Consider the following 19,136-nt stretch of genomic DNA (forward strand, 5'->3'; position numbering starts at 1 on the left):
TAACCCCCCGCCCCTCCCCCCCTCTGGAGGGATTGATTTGGTAAGCAAAAAAAATGTGGATGGGTAATATCAGACATTACCGGATGACGTGCACTGATCACTGAACCTGTTGTGCTATGGAACTGAATTCGGGAGCTGCATTCTGGACCAGAATTTTGGTTCGGCAATGAATTCTGATTCTTATTCCTAGCATTAAACTCAGGACCAGTATTCTAGTCGGTAGTTGAATTTTAGCTACTGAATTCCGGTCCAGGATTCAGTTTTCAAATTAGGATCCAAAATTCGGCTCCGAAATTGAATTCTAGAAACCAGATCCGGAGTTTGATTCGAAAATATTCTAAATTCAGCTCCTGAACTTCTAGAATTATGGAACTGAATTTTGGAACCAAACGATGAACATTCTGAAATTGAATTCTGAACCTGGATTATGGAATGCATTTTAGAACTGAACTCTGGGAGTACAACAAAGGTTAGAATCTGAATTCTGGTCCTGGATTTCAGTCTTAAGTATCAGGATTTCATATTCAAAATTCAAAACAAATATGGTAATAATTTATGACATAAATTTAACAGAAAAACAGAAATAAGAGCCACAGTCAATAGAAACTGAAATTACCAAAAAAACATAAACGACTCACAAATGACACGAGAATAATATAACAGTGTTACAAAAATGACAAAAAATATGATAACTGGAAACGACACAAAAAAAAATATACAAAAAAAAAAGAAACTGAATGACAGCAAAACATTTATGCGAATTTACGTACCGTATCGAAAAAAAACGCATAACTCTGAAACTTTGCATAAAAAAAACCGCATAACTCTGAAACTTCGCCTAAAAAAAACCGCATAACTTTGAAAATTCGCATAAAAAAAGTCGCGTAAAAAAACCGCATAAAAGAAGACCTCAGTGTATTTCAAAATCCAATTACGGCTGTCGGCAAAGGAAAATTTCAAAATTCCAAGAATACTTAGTTTCGATAAATTTCATTGCGTATACTTAAGTGTTTTTGGAATTTCGAAATTCTGTCTAGTTTTTAAATAATCGATCAAAAACGCGAAACGAAATCAAGTTTAAAATTTAGTTTCAGAATTCAAACTTTCGAATGTTTCGTCTTAATTCATGTTCGGAATTCGAGTTTCGATTCAGGAATTCAACTGCAGAATTCTGGAGCAAGACTAAAGATATGTATTTTAGATTTCGGCTCTGCAACTTAATTTTTGATCTGAAATCCGTAATGCAATTCCTAAATTCAGCTTTAGAATACGTTTTCAGAATTCAGTTTCACTAAACGTGCACATTCTGAACTTGGATTTTGGAACTAGATTTTTGAGCTGAACTCTGTTGCTCTATTAAGGTTCAGAATTAAAGTTCACAATTTGGTTCCAGAATTAATTTCAGATTTTCAAAATGAATTCCGTTTCTGAATTCTAGAACTCAGGATTCCGAACCTGAATTTTGTAACTGAATTCTGAGCTGGTTTCGGGTGCGAATTTAGTTAATGGTTTGGCAAGGTATCTGAAGTTATGAAAGAAAACCGAATGGTCTTCGCCTCCGCAACAACGCATCTTGCAATGCTTCTGGCTGGTCTTTACTCATTCAACTATTACATTCAAACAGAAATAAGTTCGTCGCTGAACACAATTTTTCGATAAAAAATGTGGATCTTCCTCCATCTTTGCCAGCTCCCATTCGACGTATGATGTTTAAATGATAGATCAAACTGAACAAGTTTGACAATGACGCAAGACACGATTCACGCGTGATCTGTCAAAAAAAGTGTTGCCAAAAAGATACCAGCAAAAAATCCCCCTTTAGTTTCGATAGATGTTAGAAGTGGTACCGTTCCAATAAGCAATTCTATTCTGGCAAGAAGTGGCTAAACAATTGAACTTAGGCTTGTATGAAAATTGTTAAAACGCCGTCAGCCATTATCAGCCAAAGCGCCGAACATAACTTGGATCTGGAATCAACTCACTGCGTAATAGAAGGCTGATAGCTCGAATAAGTTCTGACGGATGATGAAACATAAATAGTAGGAATGCGATCTAATTTTTCTTTCAACCAAACGGAGAATGCCGCTTGTAAATTGATCTACTTTTGCTGATATGCTCATTCAAAAGTTTATGATTTGGCGAGGCATTTGCAGTTGAATTTTAAAGGTTTGTTTTTTATCACTATAAATATACCTACCATCATCTCACCTATTCCGATCTACCTGAAACTCGAAATTCTTCAAAACTAGTCATCATTACCGAAAAGCAATCCCAACCGAGTATGAGGCACTAAATGAACAAATTCGTCAGGTAAATTTTCTAAAACACCTAATCTTTTTATTTAATGGTTTTTATTTCAATTGTATGTTTTCGTGACAAAAAACGAGAGTTGCTAAATTTAAATTAATGCCCGGAGGAGGGTGGTGCGTCCGTCCCCTTCCGAGGACTGTCCCACTCACTCCTCATCCACCTACTCTTTCGCTTATTCTTCTTCTTCTTAGGGTTTGCTTTTTCCATTCCTAAACCCGGCTCCCTGACGGTTCCCCTTGAACCGCGGTCCGGGTTTTGCTACGTACGGGTTTTTGTTTTTTTTTGCGTGTGTGTGTGTTTTTACTGTTTGCTTTATTTATAAGAGAATTTTTTTTAATCTTCTATTTACTAGACCATTTTCATTTCATCACTTAGCTTACAGTTTTTTCCTTAAATTTTTTTCACAATTTGTTTTTTTTGTTGTTTTGCTGGTCATTCTTGAACTTGAAATGGATTCAATTCTTTCTTCTACTGGGTTTGAGATTTGCGGTTTGCACCAGAACTATTCGCGTTTGCTTGTTTTTTTGTTTGTTTGTTGGGTCTAACTACCGTTTAAGAGTTGCTGTTGCACCTGTTGCTAGGCTGTAGTATTCGAAATAACATAATTCGGATGCGACGACGACGATGGCAGCCCTTTTCAGGACATGATCGTATGAGTGCTCCTCTCGATTGGGGGGGAATGGTAAATTAGATTTCAACCGGTTGTTTGCTATTTTATATTCACAATTTGATTCGAAGAGTTGCTGGAATGTCCGCAGTTTGGGAAACTAAAATAATTATCTATGTACAAAGATTCTTTGATTTATATTACTATAATTTTTAAAAGTTTTTTTTTCTATTTTTTTATGTATATATAAAAAAATTCGACTTAGACATAGAGATAATAAAATATTTACACCTTGGAAATAATATTGCGAAATATATATGTATAAAAAAACAAATCTGCTTAACCGCTACTCGGACGCCTGCACGGCATCTTTTTTTTTAATAGTATTTACTCAGATTAAATTCTCAAAACCATCGTATCGGTTTTGCTTGTTAGTTTTACTTCGCTGTACAGAGTACTCAGAGGATGGTTCGAGGAATACGAAAGGACAGATTGTGTGTGTTTTGGTTTTCCTCGAAAGTGACATTTGCTTTTCTCTTCATTATTTTGTTATACATAATTGCACATTTTGATTCTATTCGTCCAGTGTTGCCAGCGCTGCCGGCAGTTTGACGGTTTATTTTGCTTTGCTGCTATAAAAATACTGCCGTGAACCATGAAACCAGAGTCATTCTCTAAAAGTTCAACGTTGGTCACAATTTGAAAGGTTAATTTGTATTCTTGTTTTCATAATGTTTAATGTGGTTGGCATTAGCGCGTATACGTACTACAGGTTTTGGGCTTTTCTTCTGTTAATATCAAAGCGAAGAAGTGAAACTGTCTCTTTTTTTTTTCATTTTGGAAAGTTGATTCGGAACTACAAATTTTCATTGTGTATTTGTGAGAGTGAGGTTTTGTGTTCGTAGCCGAAGAAGACGTCGGGACGTGCCGGGAGGGAAGGCAGTTACTCTTCTCTGCGGACGACGGTAATATGCTGTTGGTGTTTGCGTTCCAATAATTTAATTACAACTAAACGGATAATTTGTTTATTTAGCGGGTCCGGTCTAATGAGCACACCGCGGTAGCCCGTGTTGTGCGTCGTGGACTGTGAGAAATGGTAGCAAGTTTGGACACAAATTCGATAGCGGGTTGGGTTGAGGATCGAAGCTAAACCTGCTAAAAAGCACATTCGGCTATCGGTCGATCGATCAATTCGGGCAGTTTTGCCCCAGGAACTTTGGTGATGCTGGCGTCGCAAAAGGGTGCTAACTTCGTACGACGCATTATCGATGCTTTTAGCGGCTGTTAAACGACGAAACTAATGGTTTTCGGTCGAGCGTTCAGTTCGATTCGGAATAAATTGTTTGACTATTTTTTTATTTTCCCCCGTTTCAGGCTTGGTGAACCACTTTTCGATTTTGAATCATAATTTTTAGGAAAGATATTCGACTTAGGTAAAAAAAACATGAATAAGATTCAATAACTAATAAATTGACGATTTTATGCTTTTCAGCTTTCGAAGAAATATCCGCTAGTGGCTACGAAAAATCAAAGCAACATAGCAGGCTGTGACATCGTATTCTTTCGTTTGGAAGGAAGCGTCGTGGAAAAAATGTTATCTGGATCAACTTTACACGTGTCAAAAATGATAGAAAATAGAACAAGAAAAGAAAATGTGACTCCACGCTTAATGAAGAATGCTGTCCATCACCTGATTTGTTCGAACACAAACCAGTAAATGGAATGTGTCGAACTGTGACATACGCCTTCTAGTGGAACTGCCAACAGAATTCTGAAAAAATGCATTCTCGCATTTTGAGTACGTTTCACAATACTATGATGTTTAAAACGTCTAGCTTTTTCGATTAATTGTTGGTTCAACACCGGGTTCTCATGTTTTCGTAAGATATTTCTACGCGATGGAAGTAAAACAATTGGTTTGACGTGAAAACGTCTTACTTTACTATGGGGCGTCTTTTAAAAATTCGCCGTCTGGATGAATGGGTAGAATCTAAGCGTTAGTATCTCAAGTTGTACTAAACGTAAGCGTAATTCTAAACTTTCAACAGTGTGAAATAAACGTGAATATCTAGAAAAAAACTCATCACACTTGCTTGCCGTTTTTCGTGGTTCGTTCACCTGAATTCTGAATCTAGCCTCAGAATTAAATTTTAGGATTTAGTTCCAGAATACTGGTTCAGAAGTTAAAACTAAGACTGGAACTGAATCCTGATTCAAGATTCTGGATTTCTGGAACTGGTTTCTTGACTGGATTTTAGAACTCAATTTAGTGCCTTTATTTAAAATCGGCATTCGTTCCCTCAAGGGTTTTTCTGGAACAAAATGCAAGATATGGGTTCAAGAGCTGGATTCAAGGACAAATTATTAAATCAGAAATCCGAACCAGAGTTTTAGAACTGACTCTCAAATTCAGTTTCAGAATATGCGTCCTGAATTTCGGTTCAGAGTTAATTTCCAGAACTCAGCACCTGCATCCTGGAACTAAATTCGGAAGATGGATTCAGGAGCCAGACTTTGGAACTGAATTTAGTTTCTCTATTAAGGTTCGAAGTTCAAGTTTAGAGTTCAGTTCTAGAACTAAATTCGAAATCTGGACTCTGATCACGCTTGTTTGCCTTTTTCGCGCTTTCATCCGCATTGTGAAGCCTCATTGGGATTGGATTTCGGGACTGAATTTTGGAATGAATTCAGAACTTGAATCCACTTGTTTCACCTGAATTCTGAATTTAGTATTTAGTTCCAGAATACTGGGTTAGAAAAAAAAAACTATGACTCTGGAACTGAATTCAGATTCTAGTCTCTTGATTTCTGGAATTGGTTTCTTGACTGAATTTTGGAACCATAATTGAAGCTCGGAATTCGTTCATTGAACTCTTATTTAGGAACAATTCTGGAACAGAATGAAAGATATGAATTCAAGAGCTGGTTTCAAGGACAAATTTTTAGATCTGAAATCCGAACCAGAGTTTTAGAACTAAATTCAGTTTCAGAATTTAATTCCCAATTTCGGTACAAAGTTCATTTCCAGAATTCCGGAAGATGGATTCAGGAGCTAGACTTTGGAGTTTCAGAATACTAGTTAAAACTAAGACTGGAACTGAATGCTGATTCTAGATTCTTGATTTATGGAACTGGTTTCTTGACTAGATTTTAGAACTCAATTTAGTGCCTTAATTAAAAATTGGCATTCGTTCCCTCAAGTGTTATTCAGGAACAATTCTGGAACAAAACGCAAGATATGAGTTCAAGAGCTGGATTCAAGGACAAATTTTTAAATCAGAAATCCGAACCAGAGTTTTAGAACTGACTCTCAAATTCAGTTTCAGAATATACGTCCTGTATTTCGGTCCAGAGTTAATTTCCAGAATTCAGAACCTGCATCCTGGAACTAAATTCGGAAGATGGATTCAGGAGCTAGACTTTGGAACTGAATTTAGTTTCTCTATTAAGGTTCAAAATTCAAGTCTAGAGTTCAGTTCTAGAACTAAATTCGAAATCTGAAATCTGGTCACGCTTGTTTGTCTTTTTCGCACTTTCATCCGCATTGGGAAGCCTCATTTGGATTGGATTTCGGCTAAAACTGAATTTTAGAATTGAATTCAAAACCGAATCCTGAATTCAGTCTCAGAATTAAATTTTAGAACTTAGTTCCAGATGTTAGATTTTAGAACTGAATTTAGTGCCTTAATTTAAGTTCGGAATTCGTTTCATTAACACATATTCAGGAACAATTCTGGAACAAAATTCCGAATTCTGGAAAACAATTCAAGATATAAATTCAAGATCTGGGTTCGGGGACAAAATTTTAGATCTGAAATCCGAATCAGAGTTTTAGAACTAAATTTATTTTCAGAATTTACTTCGTCAATTTCGGTTCAGAGTTCATTTCAAGAATTCCGGAAGATGGATTCAGGAGCTAGACGTTTTTAGTTTCAGAATACTGGTTTAGAAGTTAAAACTAAGACTCTGGAACTGAATTCTGATTCTAGATTCTTGAGCTAGATTTCTGGAATTGGTTTCTTGACTGGATTTTAGAATTGAATTTAGTGCCTTAATTTAAGATCGAAATTCGTTCCTTAAACACTTATTCAGGAACAATTCTGGAACAAAATTCCGAATTCTGGAACAAAATTCAAGATCTGGGTTCGGGGACGAAATTTTAGACCTGAAATCCGAACCAGAGTTTTAGAACTAAATTTATTTTCAGAATTTCCTTCCTTAATTTCGGTTCAGAGTTCATTTCCAGAATTCCGGACGATGAATTCAGGAGCTAGACTTTGGAGTTTCAGAATACTGGTTTAGAAGTTAAAACTAAGACTCTGGAACTGAATCCTGATTCTAGATTCTTGAGCTAGATTTCTGGAATTGGTTTCTTGACTAGATTTTAGAATTGAATTTAGTGCCTTAATTTAAGATCGAAATTCGTTCCTTAAACACTTATTCAGGAACAATTCTGGAACAAAATTCCGAATTCTGGAACAAAATTCAAGATCTGGGTTCGGGGACAAAATTTTAGACCTGAAATCCGAACCAGAGTTTTAGAACTAAATTTATTTTCAGAATTTCCTTCCTTAATTTCGGTTCAGAGTTCATTTCCAGAATTCCGGACGATGAATTCAGGAGCTAGACTTTGGAGTTTCAGAATACTGGTTTAGAAGTTAAAACTAAGACTCTGGAACTGAATTCTTATTCTAGATTATTGAACTAGATTTCTGGAATTGGTTTCTTGACTAGATTTTAGAAAAAATTTAGTGCCTCAATTTAAGTTCGGAATTCGTTGCTTGAACTCTTATTCAGAATTCTGGAACAAAATTCAAGATCTGAGTTCAGGGACAAAATTTTAGATCTAAAATCCGAACTAGAATTCAGTTTCAAAATTTACATCCAGAATTTCTGTTCAGAGTTTAGAACCTGCATGCTAAGGTTGTATTCGTAACCTGGGGTCTGAAACTAGATTTCGGAACTGAATTCAACCTCTTATTTAGATTCAGAATTCAAGTTTTTGTATTCAGTTGTAGAATTAAATTCGGAACTTGGATTCTAAAAATGAGTTCATTTCGCTTAATTCTAGACCAAAATTCATGATCTGTGTTCCAATTCAGAATTTTGCTACCAAATTCTGAGCCTGTCCTAGATTTTGAATGTAGTTCCCACAATTACTCCTGGTCCAGAATTTTGAGTCTGGTGTAGATAAATAAATGATGGCAAAAAGTACTCCACATTCGTAAACTCCTGATGAATTCAGCAGATCAATTCTTTTTAGAATCGTCTTCCACCATCTTTTCAATCACTAATTAGATATACTTGCCGATTCTAAACCCGGATGATTTATGCCTGCGGACGAGAGAGAGATTGCAGAATTTAATCTGACATTGCCTACTGAACCCTCTAACTCGCAAGGTTGCCTCAAAGCAGCCTTTCGTAAGTCATTTGCAATATAAACGAAAAAATTAGAACTATCTCAACTCATTTCCATGGTGTGCATATTACTGCATCACCTAACACAATCTGTCGTTTCGTTCTGCCGTAACGATCAACTGTATTAGAAACCACCGGCAGTGACATGCGACTTACGAGTTAGAGAGGCTTAAGTCAATCTAACAAATGTTTACGTCGAATTGGGTTTTGTTTGCTGTTTTCGAACGTATTGAAGAAATCATGCACTTCAGTATAGACGCACCGGCCGAATTTACCGTACTTTGTTTCCGTCTGATTATCATTGGTTTGCATCAGCGGCATTCAAACTGACTGAGCAGTTTTTCAAATTTCATGAAAAACGAAACGTGAAACAATTACGTTCCTCACGACGAGGAAATCATTCCAAACTTGGGACTACTTTTGACTAATAATCTCATTTTATTCCGAAATATTCGGATCCAGTCTGGACAAGTCTTGGCGATTTTATTTAATCCAATCTAGTTTTGTGGGCACGTCAGTTAAGTAAAATTCAGGTGAGCCTCGCACTTGATTGTCAAAATTATGTTTGAAGAAATTAATCTGAGTTCTCAAGTAAAAACGACATAAATCTACAAAGCTCCTCAGTTTTGTCAAGTGCTCACTAGGATCAGTTTCATATGAAAAAATAAGGCCTTTTGCAAAAATTAGCTCATCTCAAATCACCCTTAGAAACAAATACTATGCACAAAACAAAGGAATCCAGGAAGAGGTCACGGCAGAATCTAGAGACGAATCAAATATTGCCAAAAAAAACTTCCAAACTGTCACACCCGCAAACACCAATTTAGCGGCCCACTCTTCCAGCACTTCCACTTCATTCCAGGAGTACCCACGTCATCCGAAGAAGTCCGTCCATCTGAATAAATATTCATAAGTCCCGAAAGCAGAACTTTGCCACACTCCATCAGCCAATCTATCTATCTCTGTTTCTTGTCAGACCCACTCACCGTCGTCGTATTCAAACAATTTGTGCCCTAGCCTGACGAAGGGGGGACCTCAGAGAAGCACTTGTGGGCACGCTTCGCGCTTTACCACACAAAGGTCGAAAGTCACTCTCGACCAAAAAAAAACGGTAAATTGAGTTTTCGGGTGGGTGTCTCAAGGATTTTCATTTCACCGAACAGCGACCAGAAGACGAACCTGGTTATTCGGGAGTGGCGCACAAGCCCTTGCTGTTAGCGCAGCTGTCTTGAGTTCTTGGATGCCAATTTGACCTGGCATCACTGTGAATCGACAGGGGTCAAACGATTGTCATCGATGCTTTGCTTAGTTTTGCTACCGGCCAACTAAAAACCGGAAAACACAATAAAACCAACAACAAGTGCGTCTGTCAAGAGGGCTACTGAACGTACGTCTTGAGGCGGCTTTATAGCGGTAGGATTTGAATCGACCATTCTCTTTCATCTCTTTCATTCGTTTTGAAGTGCACTGAAGGTGCTACAGGTACAAGCGCGACCAGCTTACAGTCCGGAACCATGACCACTATACAGAGCTTCGAGGTACCCCCGCACCGAATTTAGGTCACTGCCGGTGCGATGCGGCTTCGGCAGTAAGTTGTTGGAAGAAAAATTCAATTGCGCAGACTACTACGATGTTGTTAGGGTTGTACTCGCATATGTCACGCGACCAAACCGAGCTCTGTCCACGACAACCACCACCCTATCATGACGGAGAAGCTGGCCGCGGTGTGAAGACGACCGCTTGTGGAAAACGCAACCTAATGAGGAATTACCATAAAGCAATTGCTGCCAGCGAGCAGAGAAGGTCTTATGACTACGCATGAATGAACAGTCTCAGTGACATGCCCGGTCAAGCGGTCAGCTAAAAACCAAAAAAAAAACGACAAAACTTCTTGAATGAGTCGTTTGTATAGCCTGTGGCTGCTGTTGATCCCGCAGACAGAAGCCACTACTCATCGATAAATTCTTCATTAACCGGGATTCCCGGAGGGGGGTGGGGGGGAAGGGGGGATGGTGCGCGCGCAGACTCCTCACCACCGAAGAGTCACTCAAGATTACTGCTCTCCGATCGAACGAAACAGAAGTGGTTCGGCCGAATGAGGCGAACCGATATCTCCAGTGGATGATGAGCACCATTTTTTTGTTGCTGGTTTCTTTTCGGTGACATGAAACTGGTTTTGTTGCTTTTTAGGTGTCTGCGCGGGTGGAATTTTCTGCACTTTTTCTTTTTTTTCTTGTTGCTTGGGTCACTACCTTCACTGCTGGGTAATAAGCAATTGGCACCGTAGGCTTCTGGGAGCCTGGGATAAGGTTTTCTAAACAAGCACCCTTTTGTTCGGCCTTGGGTTGGCATGTCAAATGAAGTGTCGTTTCTAGCGTGTGTTTGGCCGATGAGGCAACCTCAGGTCTGTCATTCGCGAATGTCGGAAAAACTCATCCACAAGACAGTAGTAGGCGTGTTTTGGTTTGTGTCGTTTCAAATAGCGACTCTTACACGAGAGTGGAAACTTCAATTAATTCACGAAAATATTGTCAACAAATCAAAGCTGCTCATCAATCAGACAATACTCAAGAGACTTGATTTGATTTGACGAAAATATTGACAAGAAATCAAAATTTCTTATTGAAAGCTTAACATTTCAAATCAACTGTTTTTCAAAAGAGGGCGAAACTTACATTGACCGCAAAAGGGAGAAAAATCTCGATGAATATTTCGAATTTGGTTTCAATTGCTATTTAGGAATTATCCTCTATTCTCATCAATATTTGATGAGTCGATGAATTGTTGGTTAATCTTTAGAAAGTATGCAATTTTTCCCATTTTCGTTCAATTTCCACTGAATCAATCAACAAAATCAGAGTTTCGTCTTTCCATTTGCTCCTTGTATGAATAATGAAGCTACGGCCTCGAGAATTTTTCGTAAAATTGTCTGGTTTTAGCGAATGAGACCAATCTGCGAGTAGTTTTACTGTCACATTTATTATTTTCAGTAGTGAAAAGCTTGTAAACCATCAAAACTTACAAAAAGGAAACAGTTTCCCTCTTGAGGTACTGCCCTGTTTTTGGAATGAAAATCACGAAGTGCGAAACTTACGAAAACAAAGTGAATGAAAGTTTCGCCCTTTATACTGTTTTGTTGAATCAAAATTTCTGAGAAAAAATGTGCGTTTTTGAAGCATTTATTCGTAGCAAAGAGAAACCCGATTTGTTGAAATTCGTAAGAAATGCCCCTCTTTGAAAAACTGCTGAAATATTTTTTTTCAAGTTGTTGCCCACATTGTGGATGATTTTTGTTCTCATCGCCTAACCGCGAGTCTTTTCTGTTTTAAAAAAAACAGTGTTTTTTCTCAAAACTTCTGCCAAATCAAATTATCAAAACTGTATCTCCCATTGAAACTAAGGCAATTGTTTTTATTAAAACTTCTACCTAGTTCATATTAGAATTTGGAAAGAATATTGCTGCCTGTTATAAACTTGTAACTATTTGCTAATATTAACTAGGAACTTAATTTTGAACAGAAAATGAGTAATAAATTATCGAAATCGTCTCGTAAGAAATTGCTGCGGTATACTAAATAATACCACTCTTCTACGTCCATAAGAGAAAAAAAGTAGGGTCACTGTATGCCTCTCAGTATTCTCTATGTATTTTCGGAAAGAAAGACTCATCAAAGATTTGACAAAATATTAAACTCTAACCAGAAGATGATTTAAATTTTAAGAGTAACGTTCCGTTGAATCGGGCCAGCGAAAGGGGGCTGCAACAACCCTATTTTATTCGTAGAATACTTAAATTATTTGACCTACCTACTGACCTACGGGAATTTGAAGAAAGTTGCTTCGTAGTATAAACAAGAAGCACACAGTAATAAGCAAAGTCAGCTGCTGTCAATTCGTCATAACGATATGAGAAATTATGTTGCAAATTTGTTCTGATTTCCGAAATTATTTCCAGCATTATCTAAAACAAGACATGGAAGCAAATAGAGTTCAAATTTCTGAAGGAGAGCTGCATTGTACTAAATAAACTAGGCACGGAAAAGGACAAGCAGTGGCACTATAGAAATCGACGGGGTTGGGGTTTAGCAGAACTCTATGTTTGTAGTTTGAGAGCTACTATAAGAAGTACTAGCTAATAATTTATTTCAACTATTTATCTGTATCTTACGACCGAAAGATTGGGTAAATGTAGATCAATTAAATAGTGAAAGTAATGCGTTATTTGCCTCTAACGAAAAAATTCAAAAGGGTAAAATATCGTTCTACGTGGTTCCAAAATAATCGTTCCACTGAATGATACCGGAAAAGGGGCATGCAGTATCCCTATTTTAATACATGGGTTACAACGTTGTCCAGTCAACCAACGCGCATTTATATGGAGGATTGGATAATCTCGAGTATATTCTAGCTCTAATTCAGCTTATCTCAAGCCATATCCATTTCCACCGAATTTCACCCAAGACGGCTTTCAATGAGTGACTAAAATACTAGAAACCTATGTTATTCTGTCACAATGTTGCATTAGTTACTAACACTCATTGGTCGGATTTGCAATACTCTCAATAGTTTAATCGAAGATTTCATGAAAATGTTTGTATATCACTATCCAGTTGTCTTCCAAAATTTGTACGGATTTACAGAATTCTTCCGAGTTTTAACTAGGATTTGACATGGGGTGACACAGCAAAAGCACACATCCTTAGTTGGTTAGAGTGTGGCTGTTCAGTTTAGGCCAGAAAAAGAACATGCAATGGCCCTATTCTAACCAACGGAAACCGAAATTGTTTCCAACCGTAAACCATTGAAAGTTAGGAATTCTGAGATGAAAGTCAACAATCAGAGAATGCAATAAACGAACAATTTTTTACCGAGCTAGTGGTACATAAAAATAAGCTTATGTACTTGAAGGTTTGTACAGTGATGTCTCGTTTTATAGAATTATTTAATTACCAATAGAAGTTCAAGTGAAAAGAAATGTTTTGTTTTTCAAACTTGTTCGGATTTGCAGCATTCTTTTTAGCCTAGTCAGAGATTTGGCATGCTACATTCTAAAATAAAATAAAAGATTCGACGAACGGTGCATTCTAAAGCACATATCCTTAAAAGGTTAGAGTGTGACTGTTCATGTTAGCCTGAAAAGGGGCATGCAGTGGCCCTACTTTAATCTATGGAAAACAAATTGATTGTTTCCAACCATAAAACATTAAAAGTTTAGAATTTTTTAGATTGGAATTCGATTTTTTACCGAACTGGTGGTACATAAAAATAAGGTTATGTATTTGAGTGGAATATTTCGTATCAAAGTATTATTCAAATACCGATAGAAGTTCAAGTAAAAAGAAATGTTTTGTTTTCCAAACTTGTTCGAATTTGCAGCATTCTTTCTAGCCTAATCAGAACCTTAACTTTTTGAATGGTTAGAATGTGATTGTCCATTTTAGCCTGAAAAGAGGCATGCTGTGGCAAATCGCAATTGTTCTGTTTCCAATCATAAACCATTTAAAGTTTGAAATTTTGATATGGGAGTCAAGAATAGAGAACACAATAAACGAACACTGTTTTACCGAACTGGAACTCAAAAATAAGGCTGGAATGCTTCGTATCAAAGTATTATTTAACTACCGATAGGAGCCCAAGTACAAAAATGTTTTGTTATCCAAACTTGTTCGGATTTGTGGTATTCTTTCCAACTTAATCAGATATTTGACATGCTACAATCTGAAATAAAAATAAGATTCGACATGCGATGAGTACTTAAACACCCTTGAATGGTTAGAATGTGACTGTTCAGTTTAGGCCATAAAAGGGACATGCAATGGCCCCATTTCAATCAATAGTTTGGAATTCTGAGATGGGATTCAATAATCAGAACAATTTTGTACCAAAGTAGTATTAGTTCAAGTACAAAAATGTTCTATTTTTCAAAACTTGTTCGAATTTGCAGCATTCTTTCTAGTTTGATTAGAGATTTGGCATGCTACATTCTAAAATAAAAATAAGATTTGACACCGGTAGCGTTATTAACCACATATCTCTAGATAGTTAGAGTATGGCTGTTCATTTTAGCCTGCAAGGGGGCATGAAGGCCCTATTTTTTTTAATTAATGGAAACCGAAGTTGTTTCGTTTCCAACCATAAACCATTAAAAATTTGGAATTTACTAGATCGAAATTAGATTTTTTACCGAACTGGTGGTACATTAATATAAGATTACGTGGTTGAGTGGAATGTTTCGTATTAAAGTATTATTTAATTATCGAAGTTCAAGTACAAAAATGTTCTGTGTTCCCAACTTGTTCAAATTTACAGCATTCTTTCTCGCTTAATCAGAGATTTGACATGCTACACTCCAAAATAAAATTCAACATGTGGTGCATTCTAAAGCACCCTTAAATAGTTAGAGTGTGACTGTCCATGTTAGTCTGAAAAGGGGCATGCAGTGGCCCTATTTGAATCGATGGAATCTGAAATCGTTTTGTTTTCATCCATAAACCCTTTTGAAATTTTGAGATGAGAATCAATATTTAGAGAACATAAAAACTTACAATTTTTTCAAGAAACTGTCAAAGGATTTGGGTTGTATTTTGGGTAAATGATTTGATTTTTCTGCTCTGACTGTTCAGAATCTACCTTCAAATCGACCAAACAAATTTTCCAACGCAAATTGCCAACTCAATTCGAATTCCGCGAAAAAACAAACCATCCGTCCAAATACTCTACCACAACCAACCGAATTCCGAGTTGAATTCGTCCGGCGGAACGGTCGGAGGCAACTTTTTGTTTTTTGGTGCGTGGAACTCCACTCGAATCCCACGAACTTCGGCTACGAACACATATTTTTTTTGTTTCCGTACGGGGTTTTTCACTTGCTTCGCCAACCCGCCGGCGTAGGAGGATTAAAATTAACCAACTTGTTACCTACTGTTGCTTGTTTCCTCCGAAATGTGGTTTAGAACTGAAAGCTGTGACCGGACTCGGTTCGAGCGGTGACGTTCCCGTCGCCGCCGCCACCGCTTTCGGTTGGGCTAAACTGCTGTTGCTGATGATGATGATGATGATTGTGATGATGGTGATGATGATGATGTTGCAGAAGTTGTTGCTGCTGCTGATGATGATGAAATCGGTGATGGATACTGCTGTTGTTGGCGTTCTGGTGAGTGTCGCTACTGATGCTGCCGCCACCTGGTGCTGCTGCTCCTGATCCTCCTCCGGCTCCAGCTCCTGCACCGGCGGTGCTGTTGTAGTAATTCTTGAGCTTCACTTATGCCAACGGATACTGATGTCACAAGCTGGTCGTACCGGCGGACGAATGGTGGTAACCGAGACTCTGGTGATAGTAGGAATCCTGTCCGAGGGCGGCAGCGGCCGCGTGCGAGTTCTGCAGCGGACTCAGCCCGTTGTAACCGGCGTACTGACTCATTTCGTACATCTTGATGTCCGACTTGGACTCGGCCGGCAACAGTCGGGTGATGGAGAACGGATGACTAGAGGGCGTATAGCCGGAGGGTTCCTGCTTCAGGTGCATCGAGTGATAGTCGCCGAGCAGCGACGGATGGCACCGGTTCACCATGGCGGTCAATTCCTCTTGCTGCAGTTGCTGGTGATGGGAACTGTGCTGCGGGTGAGATTGCTGTGCCAAACACGCCAGATCGGTGGTCGCATGGAGCATGGCCAGTGCATCCACTTCCTTACCGTGGGCGGCATTCAGCATTCCGTGCGTGTCGGCCGATATCTTCGAATCCCGATGGTGATGATGGTGATGATCATCGTGCGAATCCTTCTTGTCCGGGCTGGTTGCTCCCAAGCTGTGCGAGGGACTTTTGTGCATGGAACGGATCACTTCTTTCTTCTCGTCCTTGAAACGCTTCTGCCGCCGAAGGTAGCACCCATTCTCGAACATGTTGCCCGAGTCGGGATGCAGCGTCCAGAAGGAACCTTTGCCCGGTTTGTCCGGTGTTCGGGGCACTTTGACAAAACAGTCGTTAAAGCTAAGCGAATGCCGGATCGAATTTTGCCATCGCTGCTGATTCTGCCTGTAGAACGGAAACAAATCCATGATGAACTGATAAATTTCCGCCAGCGTTAGCATTCGGTTCGGGTTGTTATTGATGGCCATTGTAATTAGGGAGATGTACGAGTACGGTGGTTTTGCCGCCGTGTAATTTCTCCGATATATAGCCGCAGGTTTTTCCGTTCGCACCCGCTGTAAAGCGGCCGAATTCGGTGAGCCAGGATCGCCGAGTACTTCCCGACTACCGGCTACACTGGAATAACCTCCCATGGCCGACATCGAACTCATTCCGTTGCCGCCCATGCAGGAACCCATGTTGGGAATCGGTGATCCCATCGAGCTGTACCCGATCGGGGCCGACGCCAGACAGTTGCCGGACATTGAGTTCATGGCGGCTCCCATGCCGCCCATTCCCGGATTACCGAGAACCGACGCCCCGAAACCAGCTCCCTGCGGCGATACCGACGACATACCGCCGACGGTCATGCCCATACTGTTCATACTGTACGTCGAGGCCATCGGACTCATGTTTCCGCCGGCCATACTCGTACTGTTGATCGATGTTTCCGGATAAAGTTTCTGCATTTTTTTTGTTTTCACTTCTCACTTCGCTATCGTTTGTTCTTCTTCTTCTTCTTCCCTACTAAGTGCTCCAATACTACAAGCTTCGCTTTGTCTTCCACGGCCACAAATCAATCAAAATCACTTTCGAATACAATTTCGTCGACCACCAGCACTAGATCGATCATCTCGTTCAATCGCTCAATTATCGGCGGCTCACATTCCTCCCGTTAATCACTAAATTGTTTATCACTTGGTTGGTTGTTATCGGAGCCGAGCCGATTCTTTGTTTACTTTTGTTCGAACTACAAAAACCCCTTTTTCGGGCCGGATATATTCCTTCGACTTTCGAGGGTCTCGCCACGGCAAGGACGGCACACTGTCGTCGGTTGAAGAACTCTATTTAAAATTCAATAATAAACACAAACAACTCCACTCTCTCCGGACGTCGTCGGCGTCGTCGTCGTCCGGATCTCTTGGTACCGGGGCCCGTACGTCCGTACACACACGGTAAGAGGGCGATTCCGTTTTCGGACAGAGCGCCACCGAGCTACTTTTCTGTGTGGACACAAAAACTTAGCTGCCTTTGGTTGGTGCCTTGGACCTTGGCAAATAGCCTATACACACACTTCGAATCCCGGGGGTAGTTTCAACAGGTTCGTCATCGACGTCCTCGTCGTTGTCGACGACGTCGTCACACTCTTGAGGATTAAGGCTTAAGCGTTTTGGCGCTTTTGGGTGCCACAGCAAACGAAGGAACGTCGTCGAGGCTCCTTCCCTTAGCTCGGTTCAATGTTGACTCGTTGCAACCCAAACACCAGTGTCGTTTTACTGATTGAAAAGGCAAATATGTGCGCTTCAGTCAGTCCGTGGCTCTCTCTCTTGTAGCCCGTCGAAATTCCGCAACCGTCTCCGGCTCAGCAGAAGGACTCTCCCTGGAAGGACTTCGCTCGTGTGGCTATTCTCCCGCGAACGTGCGTACGATGCGTTAGTTAGCCGTTGCGTGACGATGGTTGATTCCGTTTTCGGTTGTGTCTGTGTCCGAGCAAAAAAAAAAAACCGAATGAGCGCGTGTACTACACTTCAAACAGTCTACTACTACCACAACCACTGACTACTACTGCTGCTGCTCCACATGTGCCGAAACAAGTCCGTTTCCCGGGGATACACCGAAACGCATCGGAAAAAGAGTCACTAGCGATTCCCGCCTTCCAACCAGGGAGGAACAATCGACTCGCGAAATTTGGTTCGCTCACTCACTGTTTTTGTGGTTCTTCCGCGGGGATCCTCGGAAATTGTCACGCCAGCAAGCAATCAGTCAAGCGCGCGTGAGGAAAATCCCGTGAAAACCCGTCTCCAAAAATCACGGGTGGACCGAAAAAAAAACACCAGCGCACTTCAATTCACGACGAAAAAGCGTTAGCTCGCGCGCGCGAGAGCTTTATTATTATATTATGTTTATATATTATAATGTTGTACAAACTTTGTCTGCCTGCCTCTCCGGAATAACAAGATGTGGCTGTTTGCAGAGGGGAATAACTACTATTTGGCTTTCAAACAATATTCGACTGAAGTGCCTAACTAAACTTTAAACACACATCCTCTTGCGTGACGATGTGCGCGGTGCGTGTATTGGTGCAACAAAGCGCAATACCGAATCGGCTGCTCTCGCGACCCTCTTGGCCCGGTAGCGTGACCGAAACGGACTGTCACACTGCATCCCACTTCGGCCCAACCGTACCAGCCAATCGCAGCCCAAAGCACACGGCACAAAGCAGTGAGAATGAATCGCGGACAAAGAAAACCAAACTCACCACCGAACGGTGCGGGAAATTCACCACGCTGGAGTACGGGAGCTCACCGACACAACGCAGCAAGCCATGAGCCAATGTTGGTTCGCTCTCGCAACGGGTGACAGTGACAGTGTGCACAGGCGATAAGGGGCGGAGCTAAGCTCTGCTCGTAGCTGTGTCGAGCAACTTCTTTCGCCTGATCCGTTTTGATCCTAGCTAGCGAGCTAGCTAACGCGTCAGAGCAGGATGGCACTTTCGGAGCGCATCTTCGAGGCCTGTGGAATAAAGAAGAAAGAAGCAAATGCTGACGCATGCGCCCTTCGCTGCTCTTCGATTTCTGACAAAGGACACCGGAATGAAGGATCGATGTGGCACGGTGCTTCCGATAAAATTGTCCTCTCACCACCCCACCTGGAAGGGGGGGGGGGGGGGGGGG

The 19,136-nt window shown here is 40.2% G+C and overlaps 1 protein-coding gene across 1 annotated transcript; it reads right to left on the bottom strand.

Moving 5' to 3' along the window:
• Positions 1-2,334: 2,334 nt before the first annotated feature.
• Positions 2,335-18,806, bottom strand: LOC131433065 (protein fork head). Its single transcript, XM_058599825.1, has one exon. It carries the CDS (start codon positions 16,929-16,931, stop codon positions 15,618-15,620), a length of 1,314 nt encoding a protein of 437 aa, XP_058455808.1. The 5' UTR covers positions 16,932-18,806; the 3' UTR covers positions 2,335-15,617.
• Positions 18,807-19,136: the final 330 nt, after the last annotated feature.

This window comes from Malaya genurostris, chromosome 1, assembly GCF_030247185.1.
Source record: "Malaya genurostris strain Urasoe2022 chromosome 1, Malgen_1.1, whole genome shotgun sequence".
NCBI lineage: Eukaryota > Metazoa > Arthropoda > Insecta > Diptera > Culicidae > Malaya > Malaya genurostris.